We start from the raw sequence: 18,435 nt of genomic DNA on the forward strand, positions 1-18,435 counted from the left end.
TAGGTTTTGATGTCAAATACTGCGTGCGACAGCGGGAAGACCACCGAGCTCTTCCGTCTCATGACTGAGAATTTCAAGGTAAGCGTCTGCGGCTGGGAAGGATTAATGACGCATTCTGCTTCGCTGTTCAATATGAAATCATCACCTATAGATGGCATTTGGAGGGTGTTGGCATCATTACATTAGGGCATTAATGTGCTGCAAGGGTTGATACCATTTGTGGGAAGTAACTAAGAGTGGCAGAAAATATTGGGACCATTTTTGGGGTGTGTATCAGACTGTGATCCTCGGTGTTTCCTGGATCTGTGCCGATGCTGCGAATGTGTATGCAGTTGCAGGCAGCTGCGAGTGCACCGCGGGCGTCTCAATGCAGATCCGGTAGCTGCACATTCCGAATGTCATTTGTGCGAAGACACCCGGCAGAGCAATGATTTGGAAAACGCCTGTGCGGCTCCCTTAGCAGTCTTGTACCCCAGATACAGCAGTATTGTGCACTTTTCAGAGCAGCCGAAATAAATTCACTCCTATCCTGAGATGTAACCTTGAGCGTGTATTGTAATAATCTGTTTGCTTTCTAATTGGCAGGATGTGTCGTTCACTACTGTACAGAGGAAATACTTCAATGAACAAAGGGGCTGGAATACATTGAACAGTTATGTGCCCCAGAGTTCAGTACAGTGTTAATGGAAGTTAAGTCTAAGTAGGTATCCATATGTTCCTGTAGTAGTAGTAGTTTGTTTATTTATAAGGCGCCACAAAGTGTCCGCAGCGCCATACATAGCAACAAAACAAAACAAATTACAAGGTGACGTACAGGGTGTGTTGATAAAATACAGCATAAATAGGGCTATAGCTGGTAGAACTAAAATCAGCATCAGTTCAGAAGTAAGTGTCGAAATTGTCGAGGAGACTGAAGATGAAGTAGAGGAAGGGAAGAACAGGACAGGAGCACAGGTGAGGTAAAGAGGTTAGGGTGAGTACGTGAGTAAGGAGGGCCCTACTTATAAGAGTTAACAGACTAAAAGGAGGTGGGTGGACGAACAAAAAACAATAGGATAAGTAGGAACGGATGGAGGGGTAGGGTAGGCAGGATAGGAGGAGCGAAAGAGGTTAGGAGGAGGAGGGATAGGCTAGTCGGAAGAAGTGGGTTTTGAGGGAGCATTTACTGTTCCCTGTGACCAGTGTAGACCTACTGTACAGCAGAAGCATTGATAAAAACCCTTGCAAGTCATCGCCTGTTGGTGTCGCTGTTTCCCCGGCATTCTGTGTAGAGTTCCATCCGTCGGCCAGCTGTCGGCTATGAATAGTGAGATGATGCACATAGATTATTCTGGTGCATACGTTGCAGATTCAGCTATAGTGTTATTTATACAGTTATAATGCACAAGCATGAATATATTTAGACCATTCTATAGATGAATCCCTTCATTGCTGAGTGATCTTATATGGAGAGTACCCCGACCGGAACAATCCATAGGATATAAATGTAACTGTGTAAAAGCCATTGGTTACAGCCTTGTTCTTCTTATATCGGTGATTTCCATTATGTCAATTATCCTATTTTGATTATATAGACCATTAAGTGATCCTATTAGTATTATGTATGAGCAAAGTAAAAAGGAAACCGCTTTACTGTCGCCATGACGATGACCTTGAGAGTAATTTGTAAAGCGAGACGGAATTTGCTGCGCTATTAAAAAGCTTAATAAATAATAATGCTGTTATGTAGGATACATGTGTGTTGTAACTTGAGTTTTATGCCGTAGGTATTACTGTCTGGCTGCTTTGGCCGCGCTGCTGAAATATGTTGAATTTATTCAGAATTCAGTCTATGCTCCAAAATCCCTCAAGATCCGTTTTCACGGCAGCGAGCAAACCGCAATGATCGACTCTGCTTCTGCGCAAACCTAGAACTGCTGGTGAATAACAGGGACTCCAGGTATGGACATGGGTCGTACATGCATCTAAAGGCCCCCATACACCAGAACGACATTGTACCCCGAACGCACAATCTCCACGGGTTCTGTGATGGATTGTGTGCACATCGGGAGCACATGTTCGCACGGTGCATGGTCCTGTGGGTCAAGTGGTTGGTCCTCTGCAGGTCGTGAGTACTTTTAAGCACGTGCGACTGGTCGTGCGGCGGCTCATATGACAGCTGTCGTTTGAGTGGCAGTTTTCACGTTGTTTAGGTTATGCCGTCCTGGCCAGTATGGCCAGATTAACACATAGGAAGTTCATTGATTTATGTCGCAACGTATACCACGATGGCCGTACAATTTCCGCTATTTGAATTGGGGTCTATGGGGTCAGATTTGATCCAACAGATTGGAATATCAATCTGGCCACTGACCCACATAGGGGCATTGTGAGGACGACATTGTGAGGGTCTACTCCCTAAGTGCCTCCAGGGCCTCACGGTCTCGTGACGTAGACAGGACATTTCATTGCCCGTTACGATATAAATTGTAATAAAATAATATAATGCTCATTGTATTAATTCACGAGCCGCCCACCACGGACACATTACTGACCCCATGCCCATCAAACATCTCTGTGGTGGCTGCTAAATAGTTACCGGTATATATTTTGTTTTGTTCAAGAAATAACCACACCCTCTTTGGGGTCCTGAATAATACTAAAACTCCGGGGGGGCAGCCGCAGACTCAGATCAAACATCCTGGAACCTCTCATTGATCTTGAAACCATTAACACAAGATTGGATTGTGTCCAAGAAATTCTGGAAGACGAGGAGCTGTTCTTCAGCCTCCGATCAGGTAAATGGTTCCTGTCTGCAGAACGCATTGACCGTCCAGTTGGGGAAAGCATCAGTTCTAGCAATAATATATAGTGTACTGATTGCACATACAGTACCTAATAAATAATGACAATACGTTGCTGCAGCAACACTAGTAGTATGAGGTAGGACGAGGCCGGTGCCTCTTTATTGGGGGCTGCCTGAAACCACACGCACACTGCGTAGAGGTGTCTGGCTGGGTGAGGTACAGGGTTCCGACAGTCGGGATCCCAACAGTCATTAGCCCGACGTCGGGATCCCGACTGGCCGGACCCAGACAGCATGGTGAGCGCAACTAAGCCCCTTGCGAGCCATCTATTCTATTCTCCCTCTATGGGGGTCGTGGACCCCCACGAGGGAAAATAGCAGGTGGCCGTCGGGAACCCAGCTGTCAGTGTTTTGACAGTCTGGATCCCTGACTGTCGGGACCCCTGTCCGGCACCCGTCTGGCTAACTCCAGGCAGACAGCGGGTCCAGCTCACCTGCTCTGTATTATATATGCATTGGATCAGGTGGGGTTGGTGGTGCCGGTCATCCACCAATCACAGTGTGGGGGGGGGGGGGGTCTGTCAGGGCTATGCTAACAGCCCCTAACCCCCATCACACTCCTAGACCTTCCTGGCTGTCAGGCCTACCCCACAGCTAGGACAGTAACATCTATCAGAGGTAATACGCTCTTGTGCAGCTAGGATACGTTACCATTCAAAATGTGACATCTCGGCAACTACACAGTACATTGAACAGTGGCACGACCGCTGATTGAGAAGACTGACGGGTATAACCGTGTCCCTGACTGTTACTGTGCGTGAGCCTGGATGTGTTTTCTGAGATACATGTATTATCTGTAACAAAGCTGTGTCATGAAAGGAAACAAATAACCCCTCGGGCCGCATTGTGCTGGATTCCTAAGCAACTCGTCATCCTGTATATATACTGTTCTTGTAGTGTGGCATATTGCAGCTACCTTGGCTTATTGTGTAGCTGGTCAGCAATGTTCCCCATATAGCAGTCACGTCATTCCCACACAAAAGTGCTCCCCAATTTTTGCAGGATGTTGTAACATTTACTCCTTATTTTACAAACATCTATGATTACAATAACATCTACAGTATTGCAACTTTGGAATAGATCTGTATGGTGCCAAGCTTTTACCGTCGCTTCTGGGCAATGACAAACGCAGGGTTTCAGTTGATTTTAAGTAAAATAAGCCTATCGATAGGGAGACTTAACTCTCCGGTACACAAAAAATAAAAATAATCGGTGCGGCTGAAGCGATGGATTGTCCCAGGCACTCAGATCCCCCCATGTGTTCGCCACTGGTGGGTTTATAACAGATTCTAAGAAAATGTTTAACAGTGTATACCAGGGGTGGCCAAACCTGTCCTCAAGGTCTACCAACAGTACATGTTTTCCAGGCAACCCGTGGATCTATAGTAGGAATGAATGCAGCAGGTTTGAAAATGTGACAGTAATGACTACAGCTGTGCTGCAGCTAGGTGATATGGGGGAATGTGACAGTTAGTAATGACTACAGCTGTGCACCAGCTAGGTGATATGGGGGAATGTGACAGTTAGTAATGACTACAGCTGTGCAGCAGCTAGGGTATCTGGGGAATGTGACAGTTAGTAATGACTACAGCTGTGCACCAGCTAGGTGATCTGGGGAATGTGACAGTTAGTAATGACTACAGCTGTGCACCATATAGGTGATATGGGGGAATGTGACAGTTAGTAATGACTACAGCTGTGCAGCAGCTAGGTGATATGGGGGAATGTGACAGTTAGTAATGACTACAGCTGTGCACCAGCTAGGTGATATGGGGGAATGTGACAGTTAGTAATGACTACAGCTGTGCACCATATAGGTGATATGGGGGAATGTGACAGTTAGTAATGACTACAGCTGTGCAGCAGCTAAGGTATCTGGGGAATGTGACAGTTAGTAATGACTACAGCTGTGCACCAGCTAGGTGATCTGGGGAATGTGACAGTTAGTAATTACTACAGCTGCGCACCAGCTAGGTGATATGGGGGAATGTAACAGTTAGTAATGACTACAGCTGTACAGCAGCTAGGTGATCTCGGGAATGTGACAGTTAGTAATGACTACAGCTGTGCACCAGCTAGGTGATATGGGGGAATGTGACAGTTAGTAATGGCTGCAGCTGTGCACCAGCTAGGTGATATGGGGGAATGTGACAGTTAGTAATGACTACAGCTGTGCAGCAGCTAGGTGATCTGGGGAATGTGACAGTTAGTAATGACTACAGCTGTGCACCAGCTAGGTGATCTGGGGAATGTGACAGTTAGTAATGACTACAGCTGTGCACCAGCTAGGTGATATGGGGGAATGTGACAGTTATTAATGGCTGCAGCTGTGCACAAGCTAGGTGATATGGGGGAATGTGACAGTTATTAATGACTACAGCTGTGCACCAGCTAGGTGATATGGGGGAATGTGACAGTTAGTAATGGCTACAGCTGTGCACCAGCTAGATCAGGCATGTCCAACGTTGGCCCTGCAGATGTTTTGAAACTACACATCCCAGCATGCTTTGCCAGTTTTGCTATTCGAGAATACTAAAACTATTGCAAAGCATGCTGGGATGTGTAGTTTCAAAACATCTGGAGGGCCAACGTTGGACATGCCTGAGCTAGATGATATGGGGGAATGTGGCAGTTAGTAATGACTACAGCTGTGCACCAGCAAGGTGATATGGGGGAATGTGACAGTTAGTAATGACTACACCTGTGCACCAGCTAGGTTATATGGGGGAATGTGACAGTTAGTAATGACTACAGCTGTGCACCAGCTAGGTGATATGGAAAACGTGGACCGTTGGTAGATCTCGAGGACCGGTTTGGCCAGCCCTGGTGTATACTATAGAAGAGATTGGGGATTGCTGGTGTAATGATACATACTGGTTTATTTTTATTTATTTTCATTTTTTAGTTCTCTCAAAGTTCCTGGATACAGAACAGCTGCTGTCTAATCTTATCCAGATTCCAAAACAGGACACAGTATGTACAAAATGTGCTCCAAATATCTGGAGCAGAATGTAATTACTTATTGGCGTGTTAGTTCTATGACCAGGACAGTGGTTTCCAAACTTCTTTCAATCACGGCACCCTTGAGTACCAGAATTGTTTTCACGGCACCCCAGGCGAAAACCTTATACTTAAGAAATTTATAATGTAAAATATTAAATTAAGAAATTTGTATTTATAGGTCATTGTTAGGGTTTAATTATGTGGTGATGAATAAGATTCAATTCTGTTTGTCTATATATTTTATAATTGGTAGCAACAAGCAACAATTTGAATTTGTCCTGGACCACCAATCCAGGGCACCCCTGCCAGTGTGCCAGGGCACCCCAGGGTGCCACAGTTTGTGAACCACTGGACCAGGAGAAGGCTGGAGTCCCCTTTGTGCATACTCTAGTACTGGAGCCCTGGCGTGTGTATCAGAGTATTATCTTAGCCATGTACTGTAGAGTTGCTTTCTGTCCATCAGCTAGCCATCCGGTTATAAAGCATTATCGAAGAGTACCCTAGGGCTATTATGTTACTCAGTAAATCCCCTGTATAGCAAAAGTGGGTACCGGGTACATTTACGTAGAGGTGTCTTTCGTACTTTCTGCCGGTTTGACCTTGAAATCTAAAGCGAGATGTATTACTTAAAAAGCCCGGAGTGTATCTCATCTTATTGTTAGTGTTGCTTTAAATTCCCAGAACAAATCTTATGTTTCATCACTATACCCCATAGTCTTGTGAATGGTACCAGATGCCATTTTATCCTATGTTCAGCAACAGTATAACATTGGTCCTATTTCTCAAGTTCATCCATGGGATGGAGACATTTCCATACAGTTTTGTGATTAAACTATGCAGGTTTGTGTAAGTCGGACCATACAGTATATTTTGAGCTTAGTGGCTCTTTAACGGATAAAGCTGCCAGTGAGACCTCATTAGATTGTAATTAAGTGAAAATAATAATGAGAGAGCACAAGGGGACTCTTACAGTAATCCTATTAGTAGGAGGTAATGAGAGAAGCACTGATCTAGTTACTTCGCAGATAAAAACTTAAGTGGGGTTAATGCAAAAGTTACCATTCATCCCATTTCCTTTTAAACAATATCATAATTGTTTATATGCAGAAATTATTAGAAGAACTTCCCCGTACTTTCAATACAGCGTCATTAACACCTAATTAGCCGTCATTAGTGTATTATTTCCTGCTTATTCTCTATGGCAGTAGAAAAATCAGGCGACGGTTACTGCAGTAACTCTGTTTATTTCCCATTGTCTTACCTGTTGGTTCAGGAACCTGGGGGGATGGCTGTCACCTGCCGTCTGTCACCTGTGTCTCCTGTCACCTGTGTCTCTGGTTATGTTCACTCAGAGTATTTTATACATTTCTGGTCTGTAATTTAAGACTGCAGGGAATCGCCAGGTAAACCGTGAGAGGTGCAGGTAGCTACCAACATAAAGCAAACACTGACATACTTGTGAGGGAATTATAAAGAGTACACACATAAACGCTGTGCCGTAGAATCGCACCTGATAATTAGCGGCCAAGGAACCCAACATTTATACAGCGGCACTGAGAGGTTTTTATAAATGTCCCCAAAAAGAATCCTTATCTGGTTGTAGATTCTGGACATGGGATTTAAAAGAATAATAATACATAGCCGTCCTGGTTCTATATTAATTATGGTACTTGTTTCCTAGAACGGCCACACTGATTTTGATCGGGCCGGAATAATCGCGTCGATCGCATCGCATGTGACCAAATTGCGAGGGGCGGCGGTACGCGTCCTCCGACCTTTTCATACCCTTACTATCCACGTCGGCGTGGAGTTGAGAATATAAAGTGTGGCGAGTGCAGCGAGCCACCGAGCCCGAAGCGTGGCTACGCTCGCCACGCTTCGGGTTGGCGTTGATAGTAGGGTGGCGTTAACAATGGGGGGCATTTAGCCATCAGGGTGGGTATACAATTAAAAATGGGGTCTGGGGGGCCATTTCACACATGAAACAGGCATCTGGGTGCCTTCACATATTCAAATCGCGGCAAATCGCATCGCATGCAATCTAATTGTATGCAATGCGATTTGACGTGATTTTTAGGTGCGATGAAGAAAATCGGGCGCCCAGATAAGTCACAAGTACCGAATAGCCTCATAAATACCCCTTCATTCATCTTAACAGGACGGCACCACTCCGGAACTAAAGCTTATTAGGAAATGCTTGGTAATACTCGGTGACTGTCTGCTGAGATCTGTAACTGATATTCGCAGTCACTTACCCACAATTCCATCCTTCCTTACCGTACATGTCAGACTCTACGGATGTGTAACCACAGGTGTACACTGTATTTCCATGGCTGGTCATTGCCATTTGGTTTATAAGACACAGTGGTCAGACAGGAGCCTCCGCTGGTCACCAGTGTGTTACCCCTGAGCTGCCTGCAATATTGTCAGCGGTTTGCCTGCAGCCTATCACATATGGAAAGTTCTGTCGCAGTCCTCATCTGAATAAACTGTGATTAACAGTAACAATAATTACAGGCAATTAATAGATATTATAGATATGGTTTTCCTGTTCTGCAGCAAATGTAACGGGATCATTTCTATGTTCATTCACTTATTGACCAGGTGAAAGCGGCAGACACAAAGATCATGTATCTAATATCGCTGAAACACACCCTGGAACTTGTGGAGCCTTTAAAGGTAATTTTGTCACTATTTAGGCCTAAAATCGGAAGGGTTGTGGGAAATGACAGAAGTGGCTGGAAGAACTCATCCATATGTGGTACAGGGGGGACGAGAACATTGGACCATTCTTCTAAAGGTGCTTGTGTAGCAATTACACACAACTGACCACTATTAAAGACAGAAACATTCTAAACATCTATATATAGATAAAACTACCCCTTATATACAGTAACAGATCTTTCTCCTATGTCTCAGGCTGTTCTGAAAAACTGTAAGACACCCCTTCTCCAGGCCTATTATTCTACAATAGAGGATAACAGGTGAGTGTTACATACAGCAATTATTATTTATGACGTTTCTTCTTCTTATTATTATTTTTTTTTTTTTTTATAAAGGTCGGTATGATGTACAATAAAATACACAGTAGATAATAATATTTGCACACTGGTGTAATTTCCAATGAAAAAGACAATCAGGATAGTAATATATGTTATCAAATTGTGGACAGTCACATAAAAGAGCACTTTGCCAGTCAACCAGTAAACATCGTAACAAATCGTCCACAGTTTGTCATAACAGTAAATGCATTATCTTGGATAAAAGATCAGTACACACATATGTCAATAGACTGTACTATTATTATTATTACCAGTTATTATATAGCGCACACATATTCCGCAGCGCTTTACAGAGAATATTTGAACATTCGCATCAGTCCCTGCCCCAGTGGAGCTTACAATCTATATTCCCTACCACATGTACACGCACACACAGACGTTCTAGGGTTCATTTTGTTGGGAGACAATTAACCTACCAGTATATTTTTGGATTGTGGGAGGAAACCTGAGTACCCAGAATAAACCCACGCATACACGGGGAGAATATACATATACATATATATCCACACAGTTAGAGGCATAGGAGGAATCGTACCCATGACCTCATCGCTATGAGGCAGTAATGCTAACCATTACACCATCCATGGTGATAGGGCATCAAATTCCGCTTTACAATTGGAAACTATGATAAAACAAACTAAGTAGTTACAAACAGTTATAATGGTAGGAGGGCCCTGCTCGCAAGCTTACCATCTTACATTAAAACACAAGCTACAATATACATACACTAAGAACAGAGGGTATTTCCCGTAAAGAGAGACTCCTCACACGTATACTGTATATGTTATTTGCTGAGACGGGTTTCATTTTTCAAGTTATTGGGGGAAATTTACTAAGATGTGTATTCTACTTCACATGTGATGTTGCTATGGGCAACATTACGGGGGGAAATTTACTAAAGGAAATTTGTAAAAAAAATAGGTGTATTTGTATTCAGAAATACACTTATTTTTGACATTTACTAGTAAATTTCCCCCGTAATGTGAAGTAGAATACACATCTTAGTAAATTTAACCCATTATGTTATCAAATTATGTATTTGCACCTCCATAAGCTATTTCAGGTCACTGAAATATGGTTATTTCTGTCAAGTTTTATAGATAGTTAAAGTTTTTGTCTAAATCCATCAAGAACATGCGCGCCAGCATACACCAGTGGGAGGTCTGACCAGGACCTCAACCTACTAGAATACCTTCTGTATCCAATGTTACCACTCTGTGAAGTTTTTGTCCTAACCCCTCCCAGAACAGGTTCCTAGTTTTAAAGTTTTGCCCAGAATACACCAACGTCTGGCACCCTAACTCCCCCTAAATCCTGGTCAGAATCCAACTGGACCACCTCATTTTTGTTCCATCCCAATCAGTGCAGGAGTCTCCCTGCAAAACCGGATAGGCAAACAAACAGCAAATATTATATACAGTATAAGTGTTATATTGTCTCCATTTAATGCTGAGTCATATTGGAAAATATAGAGGGTTTTATCAAGCTCTTCATTGCTTTGGTCTGAGGAAAGGAAACAGAAATAATCCACATTCGCAGCCGGACACCTGTGGAATCACAGAGCTCGCTGTGACAATCATTAACTCATTCACGACCGCTGCATATTCATGGTATCAGTATGTGCGCTGTGTCGGTTCTCAAGGAATTGCTGGTAAATATATCCAAGTGGATATTGTAAAATCAAATTCAGTTTATGTAGAGGATTCATTGAGTAATGTTCTGGATTTCTATCATTTATTTCTTTGTATTCTTTTTGTCTGCAGATACAGGTATATATATATATATATATATATATATATATATATATATATATATATATATATATATATATGTAACACAAGCTTTCCTGGCACTCATCCGAAATAGCAATGGTAGAAAATGAAATAAATCAGCCCAATACAGTGGGTGCTTAGCCAACGTTTCGGGTCGTGGACCCTTTATCAAGACATGCAAAAAAAACAAATGAGGTACTTACATATATAGGAGTGATCAGTGACATGGAACCCAGTAAATGCGGCAGCTCCCAGCAAGTGCGCCAACCCTGTGCTCCATGACATCATCGGGGCGCCCGTGCGCCAGCTAGGTCAGTCAGAGCAGGGCAGGGGGGCTTGTTAGAGTTTAAGGGAAAATGCAAAAAGTGCCAGCAACCTAGTGAAAAAAAAGTGTACATATAAATAAAAATTAAAAACGGCTGCGGCTGCAAGCCCAAAAGCGGGTAAGAAAATAACAAAAAAATAACAAATGTAGCAATAACATACAGTACAGCACAAAGGATACATGCGCAACAATACTGAAACATATTATGTGGAAACCAAAACAGTAAGGGGCGCAAAGAGCAATAATAATGCGGAGAAGGAGACCAAAGGAATAAGGATTACTGAATGGCGACTGCACTGAAACTGTCAGTGGTGAGCGCACGGCTGTAAGTCTGAGCTGTCAGTGATCAACAAAGGTGTAGCTGTGCGTGGTGCTGAAAAGGTCATGCCTAATTCAGAGGAAACAAGCAAATGATAATTGCTCGTTGAGGCCAAGAGGTTGCACTGTCTGTAGGCGATGGATGGATCCAGAATGATTCACGCCTCAGCAGGGCATTGCCTCTGTCACCTCCTCGCAAAGTAGGGCTCACACTATCAATCATCTTATAACGGAGAGATGTTAGGGTATGACTACGTTCCTTGAAGTGCCTTGCAACAGGCTGATCAGAGCCTTTACCCTCAAGGGCAGCTCTGATGGCGGATCTGTGGTTCGCGATCCGCTCTTTGAACTGTGTGGTGGTCTTTCCTATATATAGGAATCCACACGGACATTTAATATAGTACACCACGAATCTACTGCTGCAAGTCAGTGGAAATTTGATGGAAAATTTCTCTCCTGTTCTAGGGTGGTAAAAGCTGTCACCTACCTCTAGATTGGAGCATGTGGTGCAACCTAGGCACTTGTAATTCCCATTTTTGCGGGATAAAAAATGACTTTGGGGTTTGATGTTAAATTTACTGACATCATTATGCACAACATAGTCCTTCAAGTTTTTACCTCGTCTGAAGGATGGGAGGAATGAGCTACCCTGTAAGCTGGGGAGTGTTTTGTTCGATGCAATAATCGGCCAAATTTGTCTGGCCAATTTGGTCAATGAATTGCTCTGTGTGTTGTACTTCTGTGTCCAAATTATTTTATTACCAAGATTTTTATCGGTAGTGGAGTTCAATACCGTGAGCCGGTCCAAGTTAAGAACTTTGTTCTTGGTTTGTGTTAATAGTTTAAGTGGGTAACCCCTGGACAAAAAATCAATAGTCATCGCATCAATTTCCCTTTCCGCATCAACTAATTTACTATTAATCCTAAGAGCCCTTAGGAACTGGGAATGTGGTAAACCCCATTTCAAGGAGGGGGGATGATGGCTCGAGCTCAGCAAGATAGTGTTTCTATCTGTTGGCTTTTTATACAAGGCGGTGACTATTTCATTGGCAGAATTAATGGTCACTTTTACATCTAGAAAATGAATAGATGTAGGACTACAGGTGTAAGTAAATTTGATTGATGCATCACAGGAATTGGCGACTTGCATAAGCGAATTGAATTTTTCTTCACCCCCGCCCCAAATCATGAAAATATCATCAATGTAACGATAGTAAGAACTGATTAAAGCAGCAGTAGATGGGTCAGAGAAGAAGATATCCTTTTCTATATCGTGCATAAAAATATTAGCTAAGCTAGGGGCCACACAGGACCCCATCGCAACCCCAGAGCATTGCAGGTAATATTTGCTGTCAAAAAGGAAGTAATTGCGCGACATTGCAAGGTCAAGCAGGTCAATGAAAAATAAAGCATCGGGGCCATTGTATACATCGCTATTCAACACAGATCTCTTAACAGATTGAATACCCCTCTGGTGAGGTATTGAGGTGTAAAGAGAGACAACGTCTATGGTACACAGAAGGCTCCCAGGTGGAAAACAAGGTACAGATATTAAATGCTTCAAAAAAGTATTGGTGTCTTTTAAATAGGTGAACTGGTTCTGGACAACAGGTTGCAAGAAAAGATCAAGAAACTGTGCGGAGGCATAAAAGATAGAGTCTCTCGCCGAAATGATCGGCCGTCCCGGTGGATGCAGGGGATCCTTGTGGATTTTTGGGATAGTATAGAGTAACGGAGTTTTAGGAAAGTCAACAGATAAGGCATCGCGGACTTTGTCTGGGATAATTCCAGTGTCGACACCATGTCGTAGGAGGTCATCAAGTTCTTTTTTGAACTTTGCAGTTGGGTCACCATCCAATTCTCGATATACCGTGGTGTCTGCAAGCTGGTGATAGATCTCGTTTTTATAGTCACTGGTATTCTGTACCACCAGTGCACCCCCTTTATCAGCTGTGCGTATGATGATGTCCACTGTATTGGGCTGATTTATTTCATTTTCTACCATTGCTATTTCGGATGAGTGCCAGGAAAGCTTGTGTTACATATTTCTTCCTCTCGGAATACCGGGGCACCTTCCAAGTTGCTTTTCTCAAGTCTGAGTGCCGAGTGAATTGTTCAGTATATATATATATATAGAAATATTCTATATATATATAGAAATAGGATAGTAATTCGGTATATCCAACACTGAGCAGATCTATATTGACAATACAGAAATAATTTTCCTTTTACAATACAAAATCTTAAAAAATCTTTGAATCTATTGAAAGATGTCTTCTCAGTGACGATTTGAGCCCTCAAATCGTCACTGAGAAGACATCTTTCAATAAAAAAGATTTTTTAAGATTTTGTATTGTAAAAGGAAAATTATTTCTGTATTGTCAATATAGATCTGCTCAGTGTTGGATATACCGAATTACTATCCTGTATTTTAGGAAAGGCGCATTCTGGGAAACCCACCCTATTTCTATTTCTATCTCGGGTCCTGTCTAACAGAGGGCCCCCCAGTATTGCTGCCACATATCTTCAAAGCGCGGTTGGGGTAACCTGTCCTTATATATATATATATATATATATTTCTCTTTCAATGGTCCTGGTGACACAGCTCAACATTGGGATGTAGGAGGGTCCGTAGGAGCCAGGCACCTATCCTAAAGCTTTTGGAGGGTAGGCTCCTCCTTTCTGCATCCCAGACTCCTCAGTTCGTGTTAGGTGCCCACTGGAGTGGGTGCTATTCTAAAGGGCTGCCGGAGCAGCCGAAGGAAATTAGAGTTAGTTAGGAGTTTTTTATTTTATTAACTTTTACACTAGCTAGGTAGGCACAGTGTGAGGATTCTCACTGAATCCTCACACTGACAGCGCAGCAGGAGCTGACAGAAGCGCGTCCTGTCAGCTCGCTGTGCACAGGGGTGACGCTGTCTGGTCTCCCTGTGCAGCGATTACAGCTTCTATTAAGAAGCTGCCTGGGCTCCGGAGCGCTCTGAAACCGGCTTCACACTAGGTGGGGATCATGGGGGACAGGCGCTCCGTGATGGTGGCGGCCATTTTCTGCGGAGCTTACACACTGAGCTCCTATATGAGAGGACAGCAGTGTGTTACAGGCATGTTCCAAGTGGTCCCCAGCAGAGGGGGAGACACTGGAACTTGGAGATCCTGCAGTGGGAGCGGCTGTCTGGGGGTGGTTGGTGCCAAAAGCCACGGACCCTGCAGCAGCAGGGACTTGGTCTCTTCCCTCACTCTGTTTTGGCGCCATTCGGAACGCTTGCAGCGGAGCTGAGCTGGCTGACAGATCCTGGCAGAGTGATTGGATTTCCTGGGCATCGTTTCCCCACTTCTGAAGGCTTCAGACAGATAAGTGACTGAGTACATTGGCTCTGTATTAAACGCCTGTACAGTGTGCGCTGTGACTGTGTTACTTTCTCTTTCAATGGTCCTGGTGACACAGCTCAACACTGGGATGTAGGAGGGTCCGAAGGAGCCAGGCACCTATCCTAAAGTTTTAGAGGGTAGGCTCCTCCCCTACTGCATCCCTGGACTCTTCAGTTCGTGTTAGGTGCCCACTGGAGTGGGTGCTATTCTAAAGGGCTGCAGGAGCAGCCGAAGAATTAGAGTAGTTAGGGGATTTTTATTATTTTATTAACTTTTACCCTAGCTAGGTAGGCACAGTGTGAGGATTCTCATAGTGAATCCTCACACTGCTTGCGCAGCAGGAGCTGACAGAAGCGCGTCCTGTCAGCTCACTGTGCACAGGGGAGACACTGTCTGGTCTCCCTGTGCAGCGCTTATAGCCTTTTCTAAAAGGCTGCCTGGGCTCCGGAGTACCCTGAAACCGGCTCCACGTTTAGGTGGGGATCATGGGGGACAGGCGCTCCGTGATGGCGGCGGCCATTTTATGCGGAGCTTACACGCTGAGCTCCTAGATGAGAGGACAGCAGCGTTGTGACAGGCATGTTCCAAGTGATCCCCATTTGAGGGGGAGACACTGGAACTAGGAAATCCTACCTAAGGAGCGGCTTGCTGGGGGTGGTTGGCGCCAAAAGGTCACGGACCCCGCAGCAGCAGGGACCTGTGGTCTCTTCCTTCACTCTGACTTTGGCGCCTTTCAGAACGCTTGCAGCGGAGCTGAGCTGGCTTACTGATCCTGGCAGAGTGACTTGGATTTCCTGGGCATCGCTTCCCCGCAGTTGAAACCAACAGACAGATAAGTGACTGGGTGCATTGCTCTGTATAAACGCTTGTACATTGTTTGCACTGTGTATACTGATAGATATACATTTATCACTTGCATCATGTCTGAGCATCAGGCTGTGGTTTTGGGGGAGGGAGCCCTTAATGCACTGAGCGCGTGCAATGTTTGCATACAAAAATTTGTCCCTGAGCAGATGGCCAAGGGGGGCTTATGTATTACTTGCGCTGATGTGAGACCCATGGGCAGTGATCCCCATAGGGCAGAGCATATGGAACCTGCGTGGGCCAGGGCCCTAGGCAGGTCAGTAAACGCTTTGGTGCAGCTTTTGGACAGGCAGAGTGATGGGCTGGTAGAATCACAGAGACCTATGCCATCATCTCAGCAGTCGTCTGGCTCCTTGCCTCTTACCCAGGCAGATCCTGCACTTATCCAGGTGATGCAGGATACTGCAAAAGGCATTAACAGGTTCAGTGAAATGCTGGACAAAATGGATGATGTGGCAGGGACCCCTAGAAGGTCTTATGCTTTAACTACTGTGGTAGATGAAGAGGAAGGAGAGTATACTGACATCCCCTGGGATCAGGGTGATGATTTGGAAGAGAACTCTGCTGCTGGTATAGAGGATCTCATTGTAGCTGTGAAGCAGGCTTTAAAGCTGACTGTGGAGGATAAGACTCCTGTTAAAGGTGTTTTTAAGCGACAGCGGAAGGAGGCTGTTACTTTTCCTTCAGATGAGGGGTTACAGGAATTGTTAGAAGGGGCTTGGAAAACTCCTGATAAGAGGCTTCAGATGCCAAAACGATTCCTTAATCTGTACCCCATGCCAGAGTCTCATGCGGAGCTCTGGGAAAGGGTCCCAGTTGTGGACGCTTCAGTGGCACGTTTGTCCAAGGCTACTGTATTACCAGTACAAGGCGGTGCAGCTTTTAAAGATTCTGTGGATAAAAAGCTGGAGGGAAACCTCAAGGCTATCTTTGAAGGGGTGGGGTTTACCTTACGACCCCTTATTGCTTCAGCCTGGGTTTCTAAAGCCATGATAGAGTGGGCTGGTGAATTATGCACCATGCTGCAGGCTGACCCGGGTGCATTACTGCTTGCAGAAAAGATTAAGGCAGCAGCAGAATATGCAGTTGAAGCAGAGGAGGAAGCTATTAAAATGGCAACCAGAGTGTCCACAGTCTCCATTAATGCCAGGAGAGTGCTTTGGCTTAAAGCCTGGGAAGCAGACAATGAGTCCAAGAAGGCTCTGGAAACATTAGCCTTCAAAGGAAAGGTACTTTTTGGTACCGAATTAGAGGAGATTATAAAACAGGCCACAGGCGGCAAAAGTACATTCCTGCCGGCCTCCTCAGCAAAGCAGACATCCAGATTTTCTGCTTTTAAGCCGTCCTTTCGGCCCTCCCCTAGAGGTGGTGCGTCCTTTCGAGGACAGTCTTTCAGGGGAAGGTTTCAGCCCTCTAGAGGCAAGACACAAAAGTCAAAATTTGGCTCTTTTCACAAGAAGCCTGCCAATAAAGGAGAGGATAAACCCTCTGCATGACTGTCAGGGGCTTTGCCCGACAGTGACAAAAGTGGGCGGGCGTCTCACACACTTCAGGGACGCTTGGGCTTCTCTAGGCCAGGATGCCTGGGTGCTAGACATCATAACACAGGGTTACAAAATCCCTTTCAGAGGGCCACCTCCGAAGAGGTTCATTCCCACATCCTTACCAAAGGAGGCACGGCTGCGTACAGCTCTTGGAGAGCAGCGCACTCCCTTTTGGAAAAAGGGGTGGTTACACTAGTCCCCAAGACAGAGTGGAAGAAAGGCTTTTACTCCACGCTGTTCCTGGTGCCCAAACCAGACGGGTCTTTCAGACCAATACTAAATTTGAAGTCTCTAAATGTTCATTTATGGGTAGACCATTTCAAAATGGAGTCTCTACGGTCAGTACTCCTGAGTCTGGACCAGGGAGAATTTTTGGCGTCCATGGATGTCCAGGACGCATATTTGCACGTTCCTATACACCCGGAGCATCAGACCTTGTTGAGGTTTGCCATAGGAGACCTGCATTTACAATTCCGGGCGTTACCCTTTGGGCTAGCAACCGCGCCAAGGGTATTCACAAAGATAATGTCAGTAATGGCGGCGGTGCTGAGGCTCAGGGGAATCACAGTAATACCCTATTTGGACGATCTCCTGTTCAAAGCAGAGTCAGCAGCCATGCTGCAGAGTCACTTGGCAGAGGCCATCAGTTTTTTGCAGGCTCACGGCTGGATTTTAAATTTGCAAAAATCTCAGTTGGTACCGTCACAAAGGCTCCAATTCTTGGGAGTCATACTGGACACCCATCTTCATCGGGTATTCCTCCCGGAGGTAAAGGCCAGGGATCTGGTCACCCTAGTCCAGGAGATTCTCAGGGCTCAGAGCATTTCAGTATGGAGGTGCCTCAAGCTCCTGGGGAAGATGGTGGCGTCATTCGAGACGCTTCAATTTGCCAGGTTCCACTCTCGGAGGTTCCAATGGAACATTTTGTCAGCCTGGTCAGGAAACACTTTGACCATGAAATCCGAGATGATAGTGCTGTCTTCGGACACCCGAGAATCCTTGAAATGGTGGACAGAAGTAGATTCCCTTCAGTGGGGTCGGTCATTACAGACCTGGAACTGGTTGATAGTAACTACCGACGCCAGTCTCAGGGGCTGGGGGGCAATAGCCCTGGATCTCAGGCTTCAGGGCCTGTGGACGGCAGAGGAATCAACGTTACCAATCAACATCTTGGAGCTGAGAGCTGTCTGGAAAGTGATTTCCTTGGCGGGAGACAGGTTACAGAACCTCCCTTTGAGGATTCAGACCGACAATGCCACAGCTGTGGCGTATCTGAATCACCAGGGAGGTACACGCAGCAGATTGGCCATGTGGGAGGTATCCAGAATCTTCC

General features: G+C 45.0%; 1 protein-coding gene across 1 annotated transcript in view; it reads left to right on the top strand.

Annotated features, from left to right (window-relative positions):
* Positions 1-18,435, top strand: part of MSH4 (mutS homolog 4) — a 93,914-nt gene that overhangs the window by 9,254 nt on the left and 66,225 nt on the right. The window contains 10 exon segments of the mRNA XM_083158254.1: positions 4-78; positions 586-622; positions 625-700; positions 1,767-1,900; positions 1,903-1,939; positions 2,604-2,649; positions 2,651-2,777; positions 5,751-5,818; positions 8,453-8,527; positions 8,768-8,832. Coding sequence (XP_083014380.1) covers positions 4-78; positions 586-622; positions 625-700; positions 1,767-1,900; positions 1,903-1,939; positions 2,604-2,649; positions 2,651-2,777; positions 5,751-5,818; positions 8,453-8,527; positions 8,768-8,832 — 740 coding nt within the window.

The sequence above is a fragment of the Crinia signifera genome, chromosome 8 (assembly GCF_055691185.1).
Source record: "Crinia signifera chromosome 8, ASM5569118v1, whole genome shotgun sequence".
NCBI lineage: Eukaryota > Metazoa > Chordata > Amphibia > Anura > Myobatrachidae > Crinia > Crinia signifera.